At 50.8% G+C, this 20,037-nt stretch overlaps 10 protein-coding genes across 10 annotated transcripts; 5 read left to right on the forward strand and 5 right to left on the reverse strand.

Moving 5' to 3' along the window:
• Positions 1-5: 5 nt before the first annotated feature.
• On the forward strand, positions 6-2,022 carry ASPVEDRAFT_84925 (Zn(II)2Cys6 transcription factor; the record flags this gene model as incomplete). Its single annotated transcript, XM_040817627.1, has 3 exons — positions 6-1,040; positions 1,101-1,559; positions 1,624-2,022. The coding sequence occupies 3 exons, from the start codon at positions 6-8 to the stop codon at positions 2,020-2,022; spliced, it is 1,893 nt and encodes a 630-aa protein (XP_040669238.1).
• A 49-nt stretch (positions 2,023-2,071) lies between these two features.
• ASPVEDRAFT_134002 (amidase family protein) lies at positions 2,072-4,123 on the reverse strand (the record flags this gene model as incomplete). Its single annotated transcript, XM_040807082.1, has 1 exon — positions 2,072-4,123. The coding sequence occupies one exon, from the start codon at positions 4,121-4,123 to the stop codon at positions 2,072-2,074; it is 2,052 nt and encodes a 683-aa protein (XP_040669239.1).
• A 759-nt stretch (positions 4,124-4,882) lies between these two features.
• On the reverse strand, positions 4,883-6,331 carry ASPVEDRAFT_134241 (uncharacterized protein; the record flags this gene model as incomplete). The annotated part of the gene is made up of 2 exons (XM_040807107.1): positions 4,883-4,939; positions 5,006-6,331. 2 exons carry the CDS (start codon positions 6,329-6,331, stop codon positions 4,883-4,885), a joined length of 1,383 nt encoding a protein of 460 aa, XP_040669240.1.
• A 1,026-nt stretch (positions 6,332-7,357) lies between these two features.
• On the reverse strand, positions 7,358-9,883 carry ASPVEDRAFT_42936 (putative ferric-chelate reductase (Fre2)). The gene is made up of 2 exons (XM_040812711.1): positions 9,217-9,883; positions 7,358-9,165 (listed from the first exon to the last, which is right to left on the reverse strand). Exons 1-2 carry the CDS (start codon positions 9,795-9,797, stop codon positions 7,635-7,637), a joined length of 2,112 nt encoding a protein of 703 aa, XP_040669241.1. The 5' UTR covers positions 9,798-9,883; the 3' UTR covers positions 7,358-7,634.
• Positions 9,884-10,277: 394 nt separating this feature from the next.
• On the forward strand, positions 10,278-11,242 carry ASPVEDRAFT_42938 (uncharacterized protein). Its single transcript, XM_040812712.1, has 3 exons — positions 10,278-10,556; positions 10,624-10,920; positions 10,977-11,242. Exons 1-3 carry the CDS (start codon positions 10,348-10,350, stop codon positions 11,077-11,079), a joined length of 609 nt encoding a protein of 202 aa, XP_040669242.1. The 5' UTR covers positions 10,278-10,347; the 3' UTR covers positions 11,080-11,242.
• Positions 11,243-11,244: 2 nt separating this feature from the next.
• On the forward strand, positions 11,245-11,911 carry ASPVEDRAFT_42940 (uncharacterized protein). Its single transcript, XM_040812713.1, has 2 exons — positions 11,245-11,536; positions 11,604-11,911. The coding sequence occupies exons 1-2, from the start codon at positions 11,502-11,504 to the stop codon at positions 11,872-11,874; spliced, it is 306 nt and encodes a 101-aa protein (XP_040669243.1). The 5' UTR covers positions 11,245-11,501; the 3' UTR covers positions 11,875-11,911.
• A 552-nt stretch (positions 11,912-12,463) lies between these two features.
• Positions 12,464-14,008, reverse strand: ASPVEDRAFT_53871 (uncharacterized protein; the record flags this gene model as incomplete). Its single annotated transcript, XM_040814853.1, has 2 exons — positions 12,464-13,879; positions 13,982-14,008. The coding sequence occupies 2 exons, from the start codon at positions 14,006-14,008 to the stop codon at positions 12,464-12,466; spliced, it is 1,443 nt and encodes a 480-aa protein (XP_040669244.1).
• Positions 14,009-14,486: 478 nt separating this feature from the next.
• On the reverse strand, positions 14,487-16,270 carry ASPVEDRAFT_134432 (uncharacterized protein; the record flags this gene model as incomplete). Its single annotated transcript, XM_040807133.1, has 2 exons — positions 14,487-15,194; positions 15,242-16,270. 2 exons carry the CDS (start codon positions 16,268-16,270, stop codon positions 14,487-14,489), a joined length of 1,737 nt encoding a protein of 578 aa, XP_040669245.1.
• Positions 16,271-17,025: 755 nt separating this feature from the next.
• ASPVEDRAFT_133943 (uncharacterized protein) lies at positions 17,026-18,082 on the forward strand (the record flags this gene model as incomplete). Its single annotated transcript, XM_040807076.1, has 3 exons — positions 17,026-17,268; positions 17,317-17,604; positions 17,657-18,082. The coding sequence occupies 3 exons, from the start codon at positions 17,026-17,028 to the stop codon at positions 18,080-18,082; spliced, it is 957 nt and encodes a 318-aa protein (XP_040669246.1).
• A 569-nt stretch (positions 18,083-18,651) lies between these two features.
• ASPVEDRAFT_73151 (uncharacterized protein) lies at positions 18,652-20,007 on the forward strand. The gene is made up of 4 exons (XM_040816189.1): positions 18,652-18,717; positions 18,766-18,810; positions 18,856-19,147; positions 19,217-20,007. The coding sequence occupies exons 1-4, from the start codon at positions 18,695-18,697 to the stop codon at positions 19,973-19,975; spliced, it is 1,119 nt and encodes a 372-aa protein (XP_040669247.1). The 5' UTR covers positions 18,652-18,694; the 3' UTR covers positions 19,976-20,007.
• Positions 20,008-20,037: the final 30 nt, after the last annotated feature.

Genomic DNA, 20,037 nt, shown 5'->3' on the forward strand with positions numbered 1-20,037 from the left:
TGAAGATGAGCATCTTCACGTCCAGCAGGTTCAGCGAGCGTGAAACATTGACCCAGACCGATCCAAATGTTCCAGAACGGAAGGTCGTGGCGGATGCGGGCGTCAGAGGAAGGTCGAACCGAGGAGGCAGCTTACATAACGGGCCTGTACTATTAAGCCTCCCTCCTATACTATACTGTTTCTCTGCTGCAGCTACTATGACGTCTCCATCCGGATGTTGGACCTGCAGGCTGAGGCACCGCAAGTGCGATCTCCGAGCACCCGTCTGCCGCGAGTGCAGGGATCGATGCATCCCATGCCACGGCTACGGCCCCAAACCCTCGTGGATGGATGGAGCCACCGCAGAGAGACAAGAGCTTACGCGCATCAAGAAGGCTGTCAAAGAAAATTTCCGCAAGGTCCGACGGGCCCAAAACCGTGATCGTCAGGTGGCAAGTCGCAGATTGCATGGGACCACATCAGCCTCTCTCCTAGTGCCTGTTCAGAGTCTATCGGCGCCAGCGGCAGCGGTGACAGGCCTTCCATCTCATCCACACCTCCGTCTTCCAGCGGATATCGACAGTCCCCAGACTAGCCATACCACTGGAACTGCCGGCGTGGACCCCGGAAATGACTACACCCAGGTTCTGAATGGGAGAAGTACGGCAGCTAGCCCATGTTCATACCCTCTGGCTCCTTCACATGTGTTTCACCCCAGAGCAGCATCTCTAGTCATGCACTATTTCGACAAAGTCTTTTACTGGCAATACCCTTGTTTCCAATCTCGTTCGCGCTTGGGCAATAGAGGCTGGCTCCTCTCTTCTATTAGTAGCGGTGGACCCCTGTATCATGCCGCTCTGGCACTCTCGGTGTTGCACCGAGATGAAGTGGGAGACCCTTGGCGAGACTACCCGCGGGACCAGGAAGCATTCGAGTATCACACAAAAGCGCTGCGGGAGCTCTGTGAGTTTTCGCGGCGGACTGGAACAGAGACCCTACTCAGGGACAAGTTCCAGCTAGTGGAATTTGCAGCTTCCAGCTTCATGCTGATAAGTTTTCAGGTATGAGTAGCACAATCCTCAAAAGGCTGCCGGCACCATGTAACGTTGAATGTTCTTAAGGTATTTTATGGAGCGGAGGACGATTGGCTTCCTCATCTAGAGGCAGCGACCGCCGTTTTCAGCATGCATTCGCCTGAAGCCGTATTTACCAGCCACACAAGTACCGCTAAAGTCGGTGACAGCTGCCATCCAAATAACGTCCAAGCCCATCCGGGCTTCGAATTTGTCATAATCCACGCAATATGGTTCGATATCCTAGCGTGTGTCTCAGCGGGCCGCGTGCCGCGGATTGAGTACAGACAATGGCTCGAAAAGCCAACATTAAACCTGGAAATGGCCGACCTGATGGGCTGCTACAACTGGGTAATGATCTCTATTGGCGACTTGGCGCACATTCAAGGGTGGGGAAACGACATGAAGAACAAGGGAACCTTGAGTGTACCACAATTGGTAACGAGAACCCAGGAGATTGAAGCACGGCTGCTTGACGGCGTCAATGAATTGGAATCGACCATGAAAGTAAGATTTGAACTGGAAAAGGAAAGCGTTTGCTAAAATAAACTGACATATACAACCCTCGCAGGAAAATACTCAGATCCCCCCAGCTACATGGGTCTCGCTCATATTTGCACTCGCGGCCCTGGTTCTATCAAATATCCTAGCATCAGGACCAGTATCATCACTCCCCGAAATCAGGGAGGTCATCGGCAAGGCCGTGGACGTGCTCCGCTCTTGGCCCCAAACGATTTCTCTCCGCGGCGTCGTATGGCCACTCTGCATTATAGGATGCATGGCCGAGTCTGAGCACCAGCCGTTCTTAGAAACCCTTTTGGTCAATTTTGCCGAAGAATGTAGAGGACTCGGAAATCCTAGTACACTCCTCAAGGTTGTGAAAGATTACTGGGCAACCCAGGAGTGCCAGGATAGAAGAAACAGGATGGATCTAGAATTCATGGCAGGAGTTCGTGCGTTATTTATATAATGCCATTTCCACTAGCCAGGCCTGGGATCTAATCAAAAGCGGCCTCCAACTACTCAACGAGGAGCATTTGCGCAGCGCATCTGCCATTTGTGGTCTTCGCCACGAAGGTTAACATGAAATTATCCTTAGGAACCTTCCGCAGCGTGGGATATCTGTCGTGCGTCTTTGGCCTAGCCAACTGACGGCTAAATGACCATCGCCCGTCCTTGACCAAGACTCCGTCGGAAGCTTCACCATCAACGAAGACTGTGACAGAAGAGACTGGAACACGAGGATCGGGCGAGGATACTTTGCCGTTAATTGAAACCGATCGGATCTCAGTCCGATCATCATCGAGCGTCTCCGAGCTGATACAATCAACCGATAGCACAGGTCGTACGGCTGTTAAGGGTCTGCAGACTAGAGGAACCGTATCAGTGGGGCGAGCTGGTGCTCTTCGGGCCATAGTTCGCCGTTTGAAGGCATTCTCATATGCAAATGCGAATCGGAGCAGATCCTGGTCTGCCCATCCCTTCGCGGCAAAGGTGATACCCACAGGCATGCCCTTCTCCTCCATCTCCCCCATCGGCACTGTGATACAAGGCACGCCGAGATGCTTAAGGGCCCGGCCACCATTCGAGTACTTGATCCCATCCTGCAGGGCGTGACGCATCGAGTCCAGGTCCTCGTCAGCGTTTGCAAAGGGCACATCGCCATTCGTCGGGAACGCTAAGAGGTCCAGATCTTGGGAATCCATCCAGTCGTCGTACAACGCCTTTCGCATTCCCTCGAGGGCCTTCACAGCGCTTTCGCAGTGCGGAAGGTTGTGCAGGTATTTGGTCCGAGTACGCACAGACTCGATCATATCGGAGTATTGGACTATGTTTTGCGCTTCGGACATTGCCCTAGGATCGTCGAAGGGAGCAATATGGGGATGGATTTGCCCCGGGTCGGCGGATGAAAGATTCGGATACTTGGAGTCGTTCATGTGGCGCAGGAAATCGTCCCAAGCGGTGGCGATCATCTTACATCTTTCGAGGCTCATCCACTTGGATGGTAGACCCGGTACATTGCAGGCCTGGCCTGGAAAGTCCTGTCTTGTGTATTGCTCAAGGAGTGGGAAGTCTACCTCAATCAGAATTGCGCCTAGGGACTCTAGGTCTTTGCGAGCACGATCGAATAGACCCAATACCGATTTGGTGCAAATACTAGAGTGCTCTTTTCCTTGTTCCCCGAGGAAACATCGCGGCACCCCTATCCGCTTACCCTGTAGAGCGTGAGGGTCTTGAAGCAGGTGGAAGTCGAGAGGCCGGACTGCGGAAGACTTGGGAATAGGAATATAAGGTTGATTTCGCCAAAAGTCAACCCCTGACGACGAGGCTTCGTCGTCAAACACAATGATATTAAGCACGTCAAAGAGATCAGGAATTGTCCGCGTATGAGGCACAACGACATCGCATGTTGGATACAGCGGCCACTGCCCGCGATTTGGGATAACGGCACGAGATGGAGAATAGCCGACCAGGGCGTTGTTCGAGGCCGGGGCGCGCCCCGACGATACCGTCTCCCCGGCAAGCCCAAAAGCAGCGAAGCAGGCTGCCGTCGAAGTCCCGCTGCCGTTGGAGGAACCAGAAGCATAGGCTGTTGTGCTGTATATGGCATTATATGGGCTTTCAGCCCTACCGTAGAGGCCACGCTGCGGACCACCATCGGCCATGGGCGGCATGTTAGTGCGCCCCAGAATGATAGCCCCGGCCTCTCGAAGCCGCGCAACAATGGCCGCATCGGCTGGAGCCACAAGATCGGCAAAGGCCGGGGATCCTGCAGCGACGGTCATTCCTTTCACCATGAAACTATCCTTCACGGTAAACGGGAGGCCTTCGAGAGGTCGAGGCACATTGCCTGGTGTTGCGCGGTAGTCGTCGGAGGCCTGTGCCTCTTCCAGCGCTCGGGGGTTCAAGACGCAGATAGAGTTGAGAGACTGATTCCGCATATCAAAGTAGGCGATTCGGTGGAGATAGAGGGTAACGAGCTCCACGCTGGTCAGGCATCCGCTGTTGAGAGCTTGCCTCAAGTCAGCGATGCTGGCCTCTGTTAGGTTGAGCGTCTTGGTCTTGGACATGATCGGGGATTTAGATCCTGGCGTAGGGAAGAATGTACCAGACAACTAGTTGAGAATAACCACGTCCGTCAAGCCGCGTCTATGTCCTCGGTAGAGTCATCTGCGCCTTTTATGCATTACTTTGGGTTCTCTGTTTACTCTAGACTATATGTTTACTTTCCTGGGAGGGAAACTCGTAGCGAGGGCAAAAGAATCACTTGTTCCTGGGAGGGCAGTTCGAGGCGCAGTAGTGCCTGGGACTCTTCTACTTCTGGACCGGGCCGGGTCTCGCCTCTCTTTCTTCATCTTTCCAGGAGCTGTCGCAGATGAGACAATCGAGTCTCTGTCTAGATTAAAGATGATAGTTTTCAGAATTGATTAAACCTACCAGTAGTGGTATAGATTCTTGAGGATCAAAACAGAGGCTAATATCAGACTCTACATTCCATAAAAAACCGCTTAAACATTATAGTATATATCGAAACAGTATTTTACCGTTCGACTAAAAGCCCACTCGTGCTATTAGACCGTCTTTCTAATTGCATTATATGCTGGCATTATATATATTAATACAGATTACCGGTTCAATATAACCGACACCTTGCAGCTTAGATATAGTTGCCTGACGCGTGCGAGGCTGGCATATAGGCTATCTCGGCGGCTCTACTATGAAGAACGTAGGTTCTGTATCATTAGGAATGCAGTGTGTATTTTGATCCATGCTTCTCCCTGCTAATATACATACATACACGATGATTCCATCAAGGTAGGTAGGTAGAACTACGCACTCGAACAAGAAAACGGCCTACCCACAGATCCTGTTTCGAATTTGACCATCTACGCAAATCAGTCATCTTGTAGTAAATAGCCCAACTCCGGTATTAAAAGAGGGGGGGTACTCACAATCTGCTTCACGCTGGCATAAGTTCCAAAGCCAAGCACACAAATCCCAACAGCAAAGACAAGGAGATTCAAAACTGCAGACTGAACGTTCCGTTTCTCAAAGCAGCTCCCTTCTTTGAGGAGGAAGAACCATAACAACGGGGGCAAGTAGAACGAGAACCCAGAGACAAACAAGCAGCCGGCGAGGGAGAGCAGCTCTGAGAAGAAAGGGATCGCTTCTGAAACGACCCAGGAGATCAGGGTGAAAGACGCAACGAGGCCGAGCCACGTAGCCCAGCCCGCTGGAGTATTAACGTAGCGCGTGATTGAGTGCTGGAATATCCGGCCGTGCATGAATCGACAGATCACAGTCGTGTTGATTGATCCTGATATGAAGATTACGGGCAGGGCCATGCCAAATGCCACTTTGGATACTAGGGGCCCGGTTGAAAGGAGGGCTGGGGACTGGACTGTCTGGCCGACGAAGGCATATATCAACGCGCCTGTGATTGTATAGACGGTGATCTGTACTGCGCCAAGAACAGAAATGGACTTGGGGAAATCCTGGGGACTGTGCATTTCGTCCATGAACGAGGGCTGTGCGGATGCAAAGGCATATGCGAAGACGATGTTCGAGACCGCGACGAACGCTTCACTGAGGCTGAGATTGTCCTTTGGCCAGGCGGACCATGGCAGGGCAACGACTTCGTCTCGCCGTAGCCCGGTGGCGATGATGGCAATTCCGACTGCGATCATGATGGAGGCGAAGTCGATGTATCCCAAGACGGCCACCTCGGCGAAAGATGGGGGGATCGCAAGGATAAACAGCATCACAGCGGAGATGGCGCTGAATATAAGAGAGCAGGTAGTGCTATCTGAAATCGCAGCGAGAGCGAGCTTCCCCGTGATGCAGTGCGAGCCAACAACTAGGGTTAACTGCGCGACGAAGGCACTGCTGAGCAGCCAGTCCCCGGACGAGCCCAGTAGGAGGCGGCCGAAATCAGCATAGTGAGGGATGTGAGGGTACTTTAATTTGAGCAGGCCGACTATATAACTGGCGTATAGAGCAAGCACCCCGAGTGCCACGGTGATTACCACCCCGGCCACCATTCCAAGAGAGGCAAATGCGGATGGGATGCTGAGAGTCCCCAGGGCAATTGATTGAACGATGAGGACGACCGTCAATCGCTTCCAACCTAGCCGGTGGAAATGTGCATCTCCTGCAATTGCTCTGGCATCTGTATAACCAATTGCTTTTTCTTGTTCTTCGAGGTGGTCCGAGTCGATTACGTCTTTGGGGTCCTCCGTTCCGATTGTTCTCTCGGGATAACAGGTCGAGGGGTGCATATTCGAGGGAAAGTGTATTCAATAATGCTGTTAGGATTGGAGAACTGGCAGAAGGGCATACTTTAAACATTGGCAGTTGGCCGTGGTGATAACTGCGGCAACCGGACCGGGCCGGTGATCTCTTCATGGCTTGAAGTAACGGATATCTCCGACGGCCGATTCGCCGTGGGGATTCCAGGGGCAAGTAATGGCTAGTTGGAGTAATCTGATGAATAAATAGGTGGGAAAGATGCCTTTGGTTACTATGCAACAGACCATCCATGCTTGTTTGATGACTGTCACCGAAGTAGACTAATTCGAGAGAATCGGCAATCTAGAAGTAATAGGAAATAAAAGCCTTCCAGCTTTGAAGTAAGATACTAACAGTAAAGTTTCGACATTATCAATGACAGCCTTAATTCAAATACCTCGGCGCTGTCCTTAACAGGGTCTGAATAATAGGCATGAAGTCCACTCGGCTGATCAATATCCCAACTTCACGCATTGCTATCCATATTTGTATATATATCCGTTCCAGGTGTCAAGGTTCCAGTCTTCAAGAACAAGCTTTGTCGAGGCATAGTCATGAGGGACCCTCGGGGTCAAAACAAGGCAAGGATCAGTCCGTAAAGCACTATTTGCTGGTATGGCAACGATCAAGAGCCTCTGGGTCTCTGGTTATATGCCCGACCGCGCTGTGCCATTCGACGGCCATTTGCTTCGTGGGCTGGACGGTTGTCGAGTAACTAGGCGTAAAGAAAGGGACACTAAATGATGCGGACTGCCGGAACCGTGTGCGTGTGCGTGTGCCCTGGAGATGCTGGTTGGAGAGGAAGAAGGGGATCTTGTGAGGGCTGCGGTATATCATGGTTGTATTCTCAATAATGGAAGTCTAATTGAAGCCAGCTGCCTTGTGTTTATAGATGAGGTTGAGCATATTTGCGCAAATAAAGGAACTGATCTACTAGTATAGTGATTTGACAGGGCTGGAGTGCGCGCAATTGAGCAGATAAACGTGTCTTAACTGCCTGCTGCATAATAAATATGGCCTGGAACAGCTGGGAGAGTTGGACAGCCATGGTAACTATTACTTACTATATAGAGATATCTATCTTTATATCCAGTATTTAAGTAACGCTGTTCTCCAGCTCATGGATAATAATATCAACAACCACATATCCTGCTCAGTCTCTTCATGCTCACCGTCCTGGCCATACGCGTAGTTTCGACGTATAGTTAACATGGTACAGCTTTTCTTCTATTCGTTCATACCATACAACAAACCGACAACCAAACACACACATTTATCCATCTTGAAGGAAACCTACCAACCAAACACCTCCTCCACAAACGTCAACACAGCCCCGGTATTCCTCGCCAACCTCGCCACCTCAACCCGGACCTCATCCGCCATGCCGGGCGGTCCGCTCACCAGCACCGTAACCGGCACCCCGCTTCCACCTCCAGTGAATTTTGCAGCCTCTGCCGCCAGAATGCGCGGAATATCCATACGCTTCTCCAGAAAGACTGTCGCACAGAGCGCATCATACCCACCCGGCGCGAGCGACTCCGCGACAGACTCCACAAGCGCCTTGCTCCGCGACGCCCAGAACAGCCTGTGCCAGCCCGCGTGGCGGAGAAGGATGGGTGTGAGAGCCGTGATGCCGACGCCGCCGGCGAAGGCGATGATGTTGGGTGCTTGCGAGGATGAGGGTCCGGGAAGGGAAGATGGGGCGTATGCGCCCTCGATGAGGACGGGGAGGGGAGTCTTCTGGTGGCGGAGATGCTTGGTTAGCCCGGTATGGCTGCGGATGTAGATGGTTAGGCCGGGGTGGTGGGCCTTGCCCTCCTTTGGTTCGATAGATGATGACGATGATGATGCTGATTGCATGTGGATGGGTATTGGAACAGTATCATTACTGTATGTATCCGACAAGACGGAGAAGGGGTGGTTCTCCCAGACCTTCCACGACAGGGTCGGGAAGTAGAGATAGACGTGGCCGTCGGCCCTGGTACCGGGGATTTGCAGTCTAAGGTAGTCCTCGTCGACGATAGTGACGTGGGCCCTGCGGATTCCATTGCGAGCCAGCCGCAGAATGCGCAGTAACCGGTCAAATCCCCAGACCGCAAGGCCGATGTAGATCCAATTCTCGTAGCCCCATTGCCAGGCATAGCGGTAGTATATGTGGAGGAAGCATCCGATCATGGCGAGGAGGAAGAAGAAGATGTGCCACGCGAGGAAAAGCTCGTAGGCCCTCTGGCGGACGGGCAGCAGCGAGGCCGGTAGGATGACAACCAGGGCCAGTGTCCCGATTATCCCCCAGTACCAATAGGCGGTTCTACTTTCCGTGGCATGCGTGCCGTCCACATCGTAGATCTGGAGGTAGATGGCCGAGTGGAGGCAGGCCTCAATCACGGCCATGAAAGCTATCCAGCGATGAAGCAGGAGGAATGTGCTCTGGGACCAGTTTGTGAGCCAAAGGAGGACGCTGTTGCGACTCGAGTAGAGAATGAGCAGAGGGATGTTGGCGAAACTCAGCGCACCAACGCGATTGCTGACGTATGTAGCAATCTCGCGCGGTTTTGATATGTACCATGCACTTGGGTCGGCGGACCTGATGCTGACGGCACTGAGAATGACATTGATTGCGATCTGGTAGGCAATGAACAAGGCTTGGCCTCGGGTGGGCATGATGAAGGTGTTCCAGAGATAGGGCTCATGGTGTCGTCGGCCGAATAGAGGCGGGTCAATGAAGGTGGCCTCGAAGCGCGCTGTCCACGCTGCTGGGAAGGGCAAGAAACGGACAAAGGACAGCCCGATGGGAATGGCCGCGCCGGTGAGGAGGAGGACAAGCCTAGCGAGCGGTTAGGGCTATAATACTCCGGGCTTGGCTGGCAGTACACACCCGTATCTGATATGAGAAGTCTCCATCTCTTCAAAAACCGTGAGTGTCCGATATTGAACTGTATACGGGGTCACGGGAATATAACCAGCCGACTGCAGGAGACTCGATGAGTTTGAGATCATCGACGGCGTGCCATTAACCGCGCGGAGGGCCTCTTGGTAGGTCTCCTTGGGGAGTGGTTGGTCCGCATTGCTGCCCGCGACATTCATCTCCCAGTACCGTTCGAGCGTGGCAATGGACTCTGTCGTACAATGTGCGTGCATGCACAAAGCCAGCGTCTGCAGGAAGGCGTCATTTGTCGCATAACACTCGGCACTTGGGGCATCTTCGACCATCCACCCATCCCCCATCTGCATTCCGTCTGTGTGCATGTCCATGCCTATACCCTCGTTCACATGGGAGGTCGAGGTGCAATTGAGAGGATTGGTAATGATTGCCCGGCAGGCGTGCGCACAGGCCGGGCTATACATGGAGATGCCATATCCAATGAAGCCGTGTCCTGCACGCCCAGTGCCCATGGAGACAACCGGGCATGTGAGGACGGCAAGCAGCGCGCAGACTGCAGATGGAGCAAACAGCATTCAGACTGAGCATAGATATTGATAAGAAGTGACTGCAGAGCAGATTATTTATGCTGCCGGGACATTCGCTCGCTAACTCTACGACTGAAGATTCTTCCTTACTAAATACAAACCACCAACTCGTGGAGTATTTATTCTTGGCATTGAGGCAATTTGAGGCATTTCTGTTTCTTTTTATTCAACTCTCCCCACATGTTGGACTAGATATCGAGCAGATTAAATCAATTTCTGACAACCTTGCCGAGTTTAGATTGTCTGATGGCCATATGTGTAGTTAGTAATTAGGGCTCTGGCAGAGCACTGATGAACAGGAAGAAGTCTTCTTCATCTTGCTTATACCCCTAGCCAGCCTGCATTGACAGTGCCTCCTGGATAATGCAGTAAGCGCCACCATGCACGCATTTGAGCAATATAAAACTATATTTAAATATTAGAAAAGAATTCCAGCCAGTAGACCAGAGTGCTCGGATTTAGTAATACAGAAACTTGCATATATCAGTCTCTAAAGCCTTCCATTCCCGCTACATAGCACACTGCTGAAACTACAATAATGGGTCCTGAAAAACTCATCCTCACCTATGAATCTGCTCTCGTGATAGTCTGTCTCGTGCTCGCGCTGCACGCATATCCAGACACATGTCGGACAATACTTTGGCAGTACGGGGGCTCTGAGGGCTGGAACTCGAACCCCCAAGATCGAATCTACTTTTACGCCAACTACCGCGATCCACCCCCGATTCCCAAGATATGGAGTGAGGAGTACGTTCACAAGATAACACAGATGAAACAAGATCGTCAAGGAACATAGTATCATTGACACCAGCAGAATCACCGAATCCAATCTTGCCATCTCCGCCGTCTCGACAGTGACCTGGATAATCCGCGTTGTCCTCCTGCGATACCAGCCCGGAAGCAGCCGCTGGATCCTGGCGGCGTTCGACATGCTCTTAGTAGCACTCTGGGCCATCTCAGTCCACGCGCAGCTGTCTAGCGACTTGTCGGATGCTGAACACCCGAGTGCGTGGCCTTGGTACTTGGTCCATGCGTGTGGCGGTCTGGATCACCAGGAACGGGGGTGCTGTACGTTGGCTCGGTGGTTTCTTGCGGCTTCCAGTAATACATTGTAAGTTCTAACGTTCTTGTGGTGCGTTTGAATTTCTGGTTAAGTAGTCTCACAAGGGCCTTGTATATGGGGAGATTTGGCTGGTGTGTCTTGAGTTTGTTCCGTGGAAATGAAGCGGAGGTAGCAAAGCCTCCGCTTGCTTTCAGACGCGTAGAATAGTCATTTAGCGTTATGGTGTTGTTTGTATGAGTGGGATTTGTGTGACTAAACGTTTGGGGCATAGACTGAGCATGATTGAGCACATTTTGTCCAATAAATTTATACCAAGCCTCTGAACCCTCAGGCCAGCCTTGACACTAAAATGCATATTAATCTTTGTGGCAGCCTTCATCTGCCATTTGAATAGCAAATTGATTAGAGGTGGAACATGGCTCATGTAGAGGAGTTAAACTAAAGGATTCATACCCCCACGCAGATTGAATTTTGCAGGGGAGATTTACTAATAATATCTTCAAAGTACCGAGAAATAATTATATGATATTCCACTTCCACCAGTCCCTTTCATCCGTTGACACCCATAATACTGCATACCTCATGACCCTGTCTCCTAAGTGAGAACTATATGCGTCCACTGCAGCGACATGCCGCTGGATGAGCAAGGGCAGAAATGGTCCTGGTAAGCAGCCCGCAATCGCGGTATACCTCCATAGCGCTAATCAGCAATCACCCTTGACGAGCTGCAGTGAACCATGCCTGCGCGGCCACCGATCCTCGAAATGCAAACACTTTGACCGGTTGATGGCCAGGGTAGCCAAGTCAGGGAGGCCTTCGAAAGCATGCCCTCACGGCCGACTGTACTGCGACTGTCGCAAGTCATACGCAGTTATGGAACGTCTAGCATCTGGTATGCTGGCCAGCTTTCAAGGCTCCAAGCCACTGCCGAGTCGAGCTAAAGCATGTCTTATAAGACTCTGTTCGTCCACTGTACCATGTTGGCGAAAGCGAGCAGTATAGATCCACCACGGCAGAGTCAACGACTACCAGCCTGGATGGCCTCACAAACCAGTCTATCTCGACTCCCATTTCGAACACGCTGCTACAACCTGCTTTAATGCCAGAACAGTCATTCCACGCCGGCATGGACCCAGAATGGTTCGAAAGCGACATCCAATTTGAATGTGATCACGGAATGTGGCAATATCAATATGCCACCCTTGAACATCCATACCCAATTGGCCCATTAACGAACAATAACCATAATCACGAACTATCACCACAAGAAATCAGCAACACTTCTCTCCCGCTGCTACATGATGATCTGTTACTAGGCGATATGCACCTGGTACCGGATCTCTCTCCCCAGCAGCTACATTAGCGTCCTATTCTAGGAGACGGCATAGATGACCGAATGCAGAATTATCTTCAATGGCAGACGTTTACTCTATTAACAAGCAGCCATGCCAAAGAATAAGAGACAGCAAAGCATACAGTAGTTGCCATATCCACTACCAACTTGTATATCCCAAGATACTTCTAAATAGTAGACATCTCAACCCAACAACCCCTTACCTTAATTGGATTCTACGTATCACTCTCCCGGGTATCAGACGTCGCAGGAGCCATGGCATAGCCGTAGCTGTAGCACATGGCAAAGCTCTTCACAAGCAGACAAAACAAGATCCAAATCCGCCTTTGTATGCGTTGCCGAAACACAAAAGCGAACCCGAGATAAGAGCAAAGGCGTAGCAGGATATCCAACCACGACCACAGAGATCCTGCGCCGCAGCATCTCGCGCGAGAAGGCCGGCATTTTCGCCGGGTTGAGCAAGAGAACAGGCACCACAGGCGAATCTTCATTCCCATAGACCATCAGACCCAGCCGTTTCAGTCCTCGGCGGAGGTATCTGGAGTTGGATAGCAATTGCGCCAGTCTGGCTCCCCCTTCATCTGGCCCTTGGCCGCGCCGAACGATGATTTGCATGGAGGAGAGAATCTGCGCGAGAACAGCGGGTGCGGGCGCCTCGCTGTATATCACGCCGGCGTCGGTTGCTCGCAGTTTCGAGATCACCGCGCGGTCACTCGCAATGTACCCCCCCATTGCACCGAATGACTTGGTGAAAGTGCCCATCAGAATGTCCACCTCGGCGGGATCAACGTGGAAATAGTCGCAGACGCCTCTTCCGTTGGGGCCAATTGCGCCGATTGAGTGCGCTTCGTCGACGAAGAGATAGAACTTGTACAATCTCCTTAGGGCGACGAGCCCTGGCAAGTCACACAAGGATCCTTCCATGGAATAGAGTCCCTCAACAACCACCAAAACTTTCCTCCATTTGCGACGAGACCCGATGCTGTTTCGAAGCTTAGTTTCCAGATCAACCAAGTCATTGTGTTTGAATGTCATGATGGAAGCGCCAGAGGCTCGTGCCCCAAACCGTATCGACGCATGGTTCAGCTCGTCCGACAGAACCAGACAGTCCTCACCAACCAGCGTGGAGAAGACACTCGAGTTCGTGCCAAATCCCATAGAGGAGACAATTGCTGCTTGCTTGCCTACGTACGACGCAACCAGTTCCTCTACTTGAACCTGAAGCTGGTGGGTGCCTATTTCCGCGCATGAACCTGCAGCGCCCACCCCGCAAGTTCGAATCGAGGCCTCAACGAAGCGTGCGCACGAGTTTTGGGAATCCGCAAATCCGAGATAGTTGTACGAACTCAGGTTCAGTGTTTCAGTTTCTTCCGTTGTTCCCTCGGTTCGGTTGACGAGTGTAATATGTCGTCCCGGGACGCCCGTGGTGACGCGCTCAAAACAATCATCCATGCGCGCGTGCAGTCGCCGTAGATAGAAGTTGTCGAAGCCAGGGTTGAGTGCTGCGTATCCGTCTTGCGGTTTCAGATATTGGTATGCTTTTGGGCGGAACAGTTTCCCAAAGAGGTCCCGGATAAGGCCGACGGCGATCAATATGGCGAAGCTCAAGTACGTCGAAAATCTATAGTAGAGGGGGAACTGGTCCGGGCATTCCTCTTTGGAAGTGTTTCTGAGGGCCTGTTTTCTGTGTTTTGGTGCCGTCAATCCATCGTGTCGAATATAATTCAGGATTCGATAACACTCAATGGTCAACACAATGACAGAATATATAGAAACAGGCATTTTTCTTGAAGAAGAGTATGGCAAGAGTCGAATTCAGATGAGATGCAAATGTCAACTCAAATGAAACAGTCCGAGACGCAGAGTCAAATCGGCTGTCCAGCTCGAATGCAAGTGCCCAACAACTCAACCCAGATTAAGGAATAACAAGGAGAGATCAGATTGATTTAATGTTGATTGGCGTCCTAAGATGCAGACCTGACCAACGAGAATTATCCACGCAATCCAATCCCTTACTTCAGGCTGATACCGGCTCTGAGGGGTTCTTTTCTTCTTTTTCTTTCGCCCGAAAAACTTACAGACAGCTGAACTTGTGGATGAGCTGGTAATTCAAGCTTAAAAAGTCACTGATATGTGACGTATCGGTTATAGACCCTCGCCTTGTCTGCCGCAGGATCTGGAGTGAGATACAATTTGCAATTTCAGTTTTCATTTTTAATTCCTGACTTGGAAGAAATGCTACATTCTATTACTACATTCATTATCTGTTCGATAGTTTCAACTTGACATAACAATGGTCCGGAACACGCACAATCCCTTCAACCGCCTGATACCCCGACAATCTCTCCGGACATGGCGGAAACTCAAAGCTCCATACCGTCATTGCAACAAAGAATCGCATCTGCAGGTAGGCCAGCCGACGACCCCAGCACCCTCTAGGCCCGGCGCCGAAAGCCAGCGAATAACAGGCAGTGGGATTGAATCGCTGAGCGCCAGCGGAATCATCCGCGGTAGTGAGCCACCGCTCTGGAATAAAGTGCTGCGCGGTAGCCTCGTCAATTGTGCCGTAGGACTCCCATCTCTGTGCGGCGGGCTGTGATGACTTGTGGTGGATGCTGGTATCGTACAATGGATACATGACACCGGCGCCCTGGTTGAGAGCGAGGACTATCGTCCCTTTCGGGATGACCTGGTCAAAGATATGTACATCACGAACTGCAGTACGGCCAACCTCGACGATAGGCTGAAGACGGAGAATCTCCTCGATTGTTGCGTCGAGATAAGGCACTGAGGTCCCCTGGATCTCCGCCGCAGTCGGGATACGCCTCTCGTATGCTGCAGACGGGAAGGCTTCTCTCAGCGCATTTCTCAGCTTAGCCTGTGCAGTTTGATTATCGGCTAGTAGTTTGACACCCCAGGAGAGAGTTGTCCTGGTGGTATGATTTCCGAAAAGAAGAAGGCCAAATACCTGTCGTCATTCAGTATACTGTAAACGGGAAATATTGCTCCACTTACTTCATCCCTCACAGCGCTGGAATGATACTGCGGTCGTCGGCCCTCTTCTTTTGCAATGGCGTGTTCACGAAAGACGATGTGATCCATTCCCACATGTGGACTCGCCACTTTCTCGTTTAGACGCTGAATAGATCGACTGACTGCCTGGTGGATGAATTGATGTATTGTCCGAAACCTGGGAATCAGCAGCGGATGTCTTCTCATGAACCAGCCAAACACCAGTGGGAAAAGCGTCGAAGTGGTCCAGTCGACGGAACGTTGGATCTTCGAAAAGGAATCAGTCAACTTGTCAACCTCCACTGGCGGAAATGTGATGACATCCTCAGTTCTCTGAACAGTATGATTCTCAGACGCAACGAACTGCCTGGAATTCTCCAGCTGGGCCTTTGTCCCACGTGGAGCACAGTCACCAAATGTCAGAGCAAGCATTGCATCCAATGTGCAGATTTCGATGTCTCTGAAGGCCAGAAATGCGCGACCCTCTGCAGCCTTTTCTTTCCTTTTCCACAGTCCGATTAGGTCCAGGCTCGTTTCATATATCGCCGGCGTGGCAACTTGATCCAGAAACTGATCCGTCATCATGGTCTGGCTGAGCTTTCGATGGGCCCTCCATCGAGGACCGGTCGGGAAGACACTGTGATGGTTTGGTATAACCCAGGACAAAAGCGCGCTGACCACTGGAGTGCGGTCGAAGTCTCGGCTGCGGTACAGCATAATGTCGAGCGCCTCGCGGGCATCATCGAGAATGACAATTGGGAGTGTCAAGGGCCCCGGGAATATCTGGACCAGGCGTGCTTTGAAGGATCGTGCGCGCTCATTGAATGCCACTCTCAGCTCGGGCTTTCGAGACAGTCCAGATAGCACGGTTGGTATATCGCCAAGAAGGGATTTGGCTGATTCTGCCTTGTAGGGAATGCCAGGTATTGGCTTTGGCAAGGCAAAGAAATAGAGCTGGTAGAGACCAATGGCAAGGCAACCAAGCAGGACTGCTGTAAGCCCTGTCAAAGGGTCGATACGGCTGAGATCCATATTTCCTACTAGCATGGCTGTCAAAGAATTCGTGGAAAGCAATCAGAATCCCTTCATTCTGTATCCACTGGGTATAAAACTATAAATACTCGATACGCAAAATCGAGGTAAGCTTCGAAGGTCTGAATTACTGAAGCAAAGCAATGCTGCCCGAAGGAAAGCCACATGCATTGCAAATATACCCTCCTTGTGTTACCCCTTACATGGAAAGGACAACTCAGAAGTATCCCTTACAGTGTAGGTCTTTCAGCATTGCGATGAATCACAATTTACCCCGGTCATGCACCAGTCGCTGCGCACCGGGTTTGACATGATAGGCCAAAAGCACCTCGATACGAGATCAAGCCAACGCTGTCAGCGAGGAGGAACAACCCCAATACCTGAAGCATATGATCGGTGTGCCCCGTATGATCCCTTCGTTCGGATATATAGAGTTTCTAGATGCGTCTGTGGCTATGGCCATCTCGAAAGATCAGCAAGTGAAGTATGATAAAATATTCTTCTCTCGCATTTCCAACATCAGGCCGCGAAGTGAAAACGCCGTCATTCCAAGAGAAGATCTGTTGAGATCTCCTCTCAGGGATTAGCATCCAATGATCAGTATGGAAAGATTCCGGATATTCTTGGCCAATATCTCTATCACGGCATCTTCTGCATCCACAAAAGGCTTGAATATTTTGAAATGCTGCTCGAAGCATCTATCAGCGAACCCAGGAATCTTCATTCTTTCCCTGGCAATTCCGCCCGGATTGTGGATGATACAAACCTTTCAACTTCCCTACTTTGACCCATCGACAGGCAACTATGGACAAGGATGGCGGGACATGTATTGTGTTGCCGCATTCTCGATTGCATTGACAGCGATGTGGGCGATCTCAGTAACTTGGATATTCGAACCACTTGCCAGAAGAATGGGATTACCTCCAGGAAAAGCCAGGAGATTCGCGGAACAGACATGGTTGTGCATTTACTATTCATCCATGTGGACTCTAGGAATGGTGAGTTGGCCCCATGCCACCGGGTCCATCTATCTAACCATATGTCAGTATCTCTGGAGAAGATCGAGATACTGGACTAGCATGCGAGAGCTCTGGGCCACATTCCCAACCAAGCAGCTCGGGGGAGGGTTGAAATTCTACCTCCTAACCAGCCTCGCATTCTGGTTTCATCAGATCATCGTGGTAAACGTGGAAAAAAAGCGCAACGACTACCCCCTTTACATGGCGCACCACATTGCAACTGCTGTTATGATGTCGTCTGCATACGTTTACAGTGCCCACGAACTTGTCCACCTGGTTTCAAATCTGATGGAAGCTGCAGATGTTTTCTTATGTGTAAGCAACAAACTATATGCCAACGAAGACAGTAGACCTGACAGCATCACAGATCGCAAAGATTTGCCGGTACGTGGATTGGAGAACGAGTGGGAATATCGCGCTGGGAACATTCGCCACAGTTTGGCTTATATCCCGACACATCGTTTACGTCCGAGTATGCTGGATCCTGTTCCAGGACATCCCGACAATAAAACCATATGGGTGCTATTCGGGAATAAACGGACAGCTGAGCAAAGATGATGTAGTTGTCTCATGGTCGAGGCTTGGCCGCCCATTCATCGATTCAGCAAGTTTAATCTGCATCGTCCCCTTGGTCAAATGGGCATTTCTATCGATGATGCTGGTGTTCGAAGCCATGTCAATCGTTTGGTTCAAAATGATTGTCCAAACTGTAACGAGAGCCTTTGTGAATGGATACAGCGATGATGTCAGAAGCGATGAGGACGAGGCTGAAGAGAGCGTGGAGATGAAATAGCTAAACTGGCATGTTTACCATAACTCTGAGCAACAAAACAGGATGTACCTTTGGATATGACAGATATGGGTCACTGTAGTTGTGAGATCACATCTGACCCAGTGCGGCAGAGAGATCCCTGCACAGACAGAATCCCCACCGTACCTTGACAAAGCACGAGAGGATTCCCACTTTCAGCGATCAGCGGTGAGATTGAGTAATTGAGTAATGATTGAGTTATGATTGAGTCGGTGAGCGTGCAGCATTGCGGATCTGCAGAGACACATCATACGCATACATGACGGAGTAATTTGATGCTGAGAACATGAAAACTAAGCGGCTTCACTTTTTACAGTTTTCTCAAGTGTGCTCAATTCTAAAAAGAGGCTTGACAGCCCTCGCAGCCATTTGTCATTTATTGTCACTTATCATTGCCCCTACTGCAAAATGCTACGAATCGGCAAAATGGCGCTGCTGATTCTGGGCAATGTTTTAAGCCTGGCATCAATTGCCATATTTGCCCGGTCTTTCTTCCGAGAAAAGCCATACCTCAGTGAGCTTGAGGATTATCGTTCTGCTGGCTTTATATCCCCGAGCCCTCCCGCACCCGCACCATTTGACAAGGTTGTCTTCATGGTGGTCGATGCATTGCGGAGGTTGGCTCCCGTTTCTTCGATGTAAAATCTACCATCTAACACCAGCAGTGATTTCGTCTACTCCGAAACCTCGGGTTTCGCCTTTACGCGCAGGTAGGACTTGAACTGCGAAGGTGGAGTTTGGCTAATAGCTTCAAGCCTTATACAATCCGGATCCGCCTTGCCCTTTGTAATGGAAGCAACCAGTCCCCCCTTCACCAGGCTATGTATCCAGTCCATGACAGTCGGTGCAAGTCCCGCGTTTGCAGAGGTCTTTTCAAACACACAAAGGGTTGTCGATAGCGGGACTAGCCGTACGGTCGATACCTGGCTCAGTCGTCTGAAGGCTTCAGGCCGCGGAAACATCACATTTTCCGGGGAGGAAAACTGGCTCAATCTGTTTCCTGAGATATTCGATAGGGCTGAAAGGTTTGGAAGCCATTTTCTTCCTGTTTGTGCCCGAAAAAAAAAACAAAGTTGCTTGCGCGGTAATGGATTTTTTGGCTTACCTCTGTACTAGGACTCTGCTTCTACCGACCGCGCTGTGGCTGCTTTCATTGACAAAGAGTTGCAAAAGCAGGATTGGAGTGCACTAGTTGTGCATTTTCCAGGACTTGATCACCTTGCACACATGGGAGGTGCGTATAGTCCATATATGCATTCCAAACAGCAAGAGATGGACCAAGTAGTACGAAGAGTGTATCGATCGATTCAGAGACAGACACCTCTTGACAGAACATTGCTCGTGCTCCTTGGTGATCATGGAATGGACGATCTTGGACAGCATGGAGGGAACTCAGTAGAAGAGCTCTCTACCCCATTACTTTTTATATCTCCCCATTTGCAGACTCTCCATCAAGCCCGGGACGAGAGTGTTGCATTTCAGGACAGTGGTAATCCCTACAAAGACCCTGGACATGTAAGCCAATTGGACATTGTGCCTACAATCTCTGGCCTGCTCGGGCTTCCGTTACCACTTGACAATCTTGGCAGCTTCATACCTGATTTACTCCCACTGTGGGAAAGCCTCGAGGACCGACGACTGCTGATTCGGCAAAATCTAGCACAGCTTGGATGTGGTGATCGAATGAGTTACAATACTAACGCATCGATCCTAGATCCGCAGGAAGGTATCAGCCAGGGCCTTTATTTAGCCAAAGAGGTCTCACTTTTGTCCATGGTGAGCATCCATACTGAAGGAGATATCATTGGAACTAAGCGTGATAGGCATCTTCAGATGCTCAAAGCCTGGTCGATCAAGCAACAGTGCAACAAGTAAACCAGACCTATTTATTGCTTGGAATAACGGGCGCACTTGTGGCCACTATACTTTCGACACAG

The sequence above is a fragment of the Aspergillus versicolor genome, assembly GCF_001890125.1.
Source record: "Aspergillus versicolor CBS 583.65 unplaced genomic scaffold ASPVEscaffold_6, whole genome shotgun sequence".
Taxonomy (NCBI): domain Eukaryota; kingdom Fungi; phylum Ascomycota; class Eurotiomycetes; order Eurotiales; family Aspergillaceae; genus Aspergillus; species Aspergillus versicolor.

Excerpts from the sequence above, each read along its gene's own strand:
- ASPVEDRAFT_42940 (XM_040812713.1), top strand. The coding sequence starts at position 11,502 with ATGCCGCTGGATGAGCAAGGGCAGAAATGGTCCTG. Across the intron at positions 11,537-11,603 it reads CAAGGGCAGAAATGGTCCTG|TGAACCATGCCTGCGCGGCC; the intron begins GTAAGCAGCCCG and ends GACGAGCTGCAG.
- ASPVEDRAFT_73151 (XM_040816189.1), top strand. The coding sequence starts at position 18,695 with ATGGTGGTCGATGCATTGCGGAG. Across the intron at positions 18,811-18,855 it reads GGTTTCGCCTTTACGCGCAG|CCTTATACAATCCGGATCCG; the intron begins GTAGGACTTGAA and ends AATAGCTTCAAG. Across the intron at positions 19,148-19,216 it reads TTGGAAGCCATTTTCTTCCT|GACTCTGCTTCTACCGACCG; the intron begins GTTTGTGCCCGA and ends CCTCTGTACTAG.
- ASPVEDRAFT_42936 (XM_040812711.1), bottom strand. The coding sequence starts at position 9,797 with ATGCTGTTTGCTCCATCTGCAGTCTGCGCGCTGCTTGCCGTCCTCACA. Across the intron at positions 9,166-9,216 it reads ACTTCTCATATCAGATACGG|GCTTGTCCTCCTCCTCACCG; the intron begins GTGTGTACTGCC and ends ACCGCTCGCTAG.
- ASPVEDRAFT_42938 (XM_040812712.1), top strand. The coding sequence starts at position 10,348 with ATGGGTCCTGAAAAACTCATCCTCACCTATGAATCTGCTCTCGTGATA. Across the intron at positions 10,557-10,623 it reads CCCAAGATATGGAGTGAGGA|AATCACCGAATCCAATCTTG; the intron begins GTACGTTCACAA and ends TGACACCAGCAG. Across the intron at positions 10,921-10,976 it reads GCGGCTTCCAGTAATACATT|GGCCTTGTATATGGGGAGAT; the intron begins GTAAGTTCTAAC and ends TAGTCTCACAAG.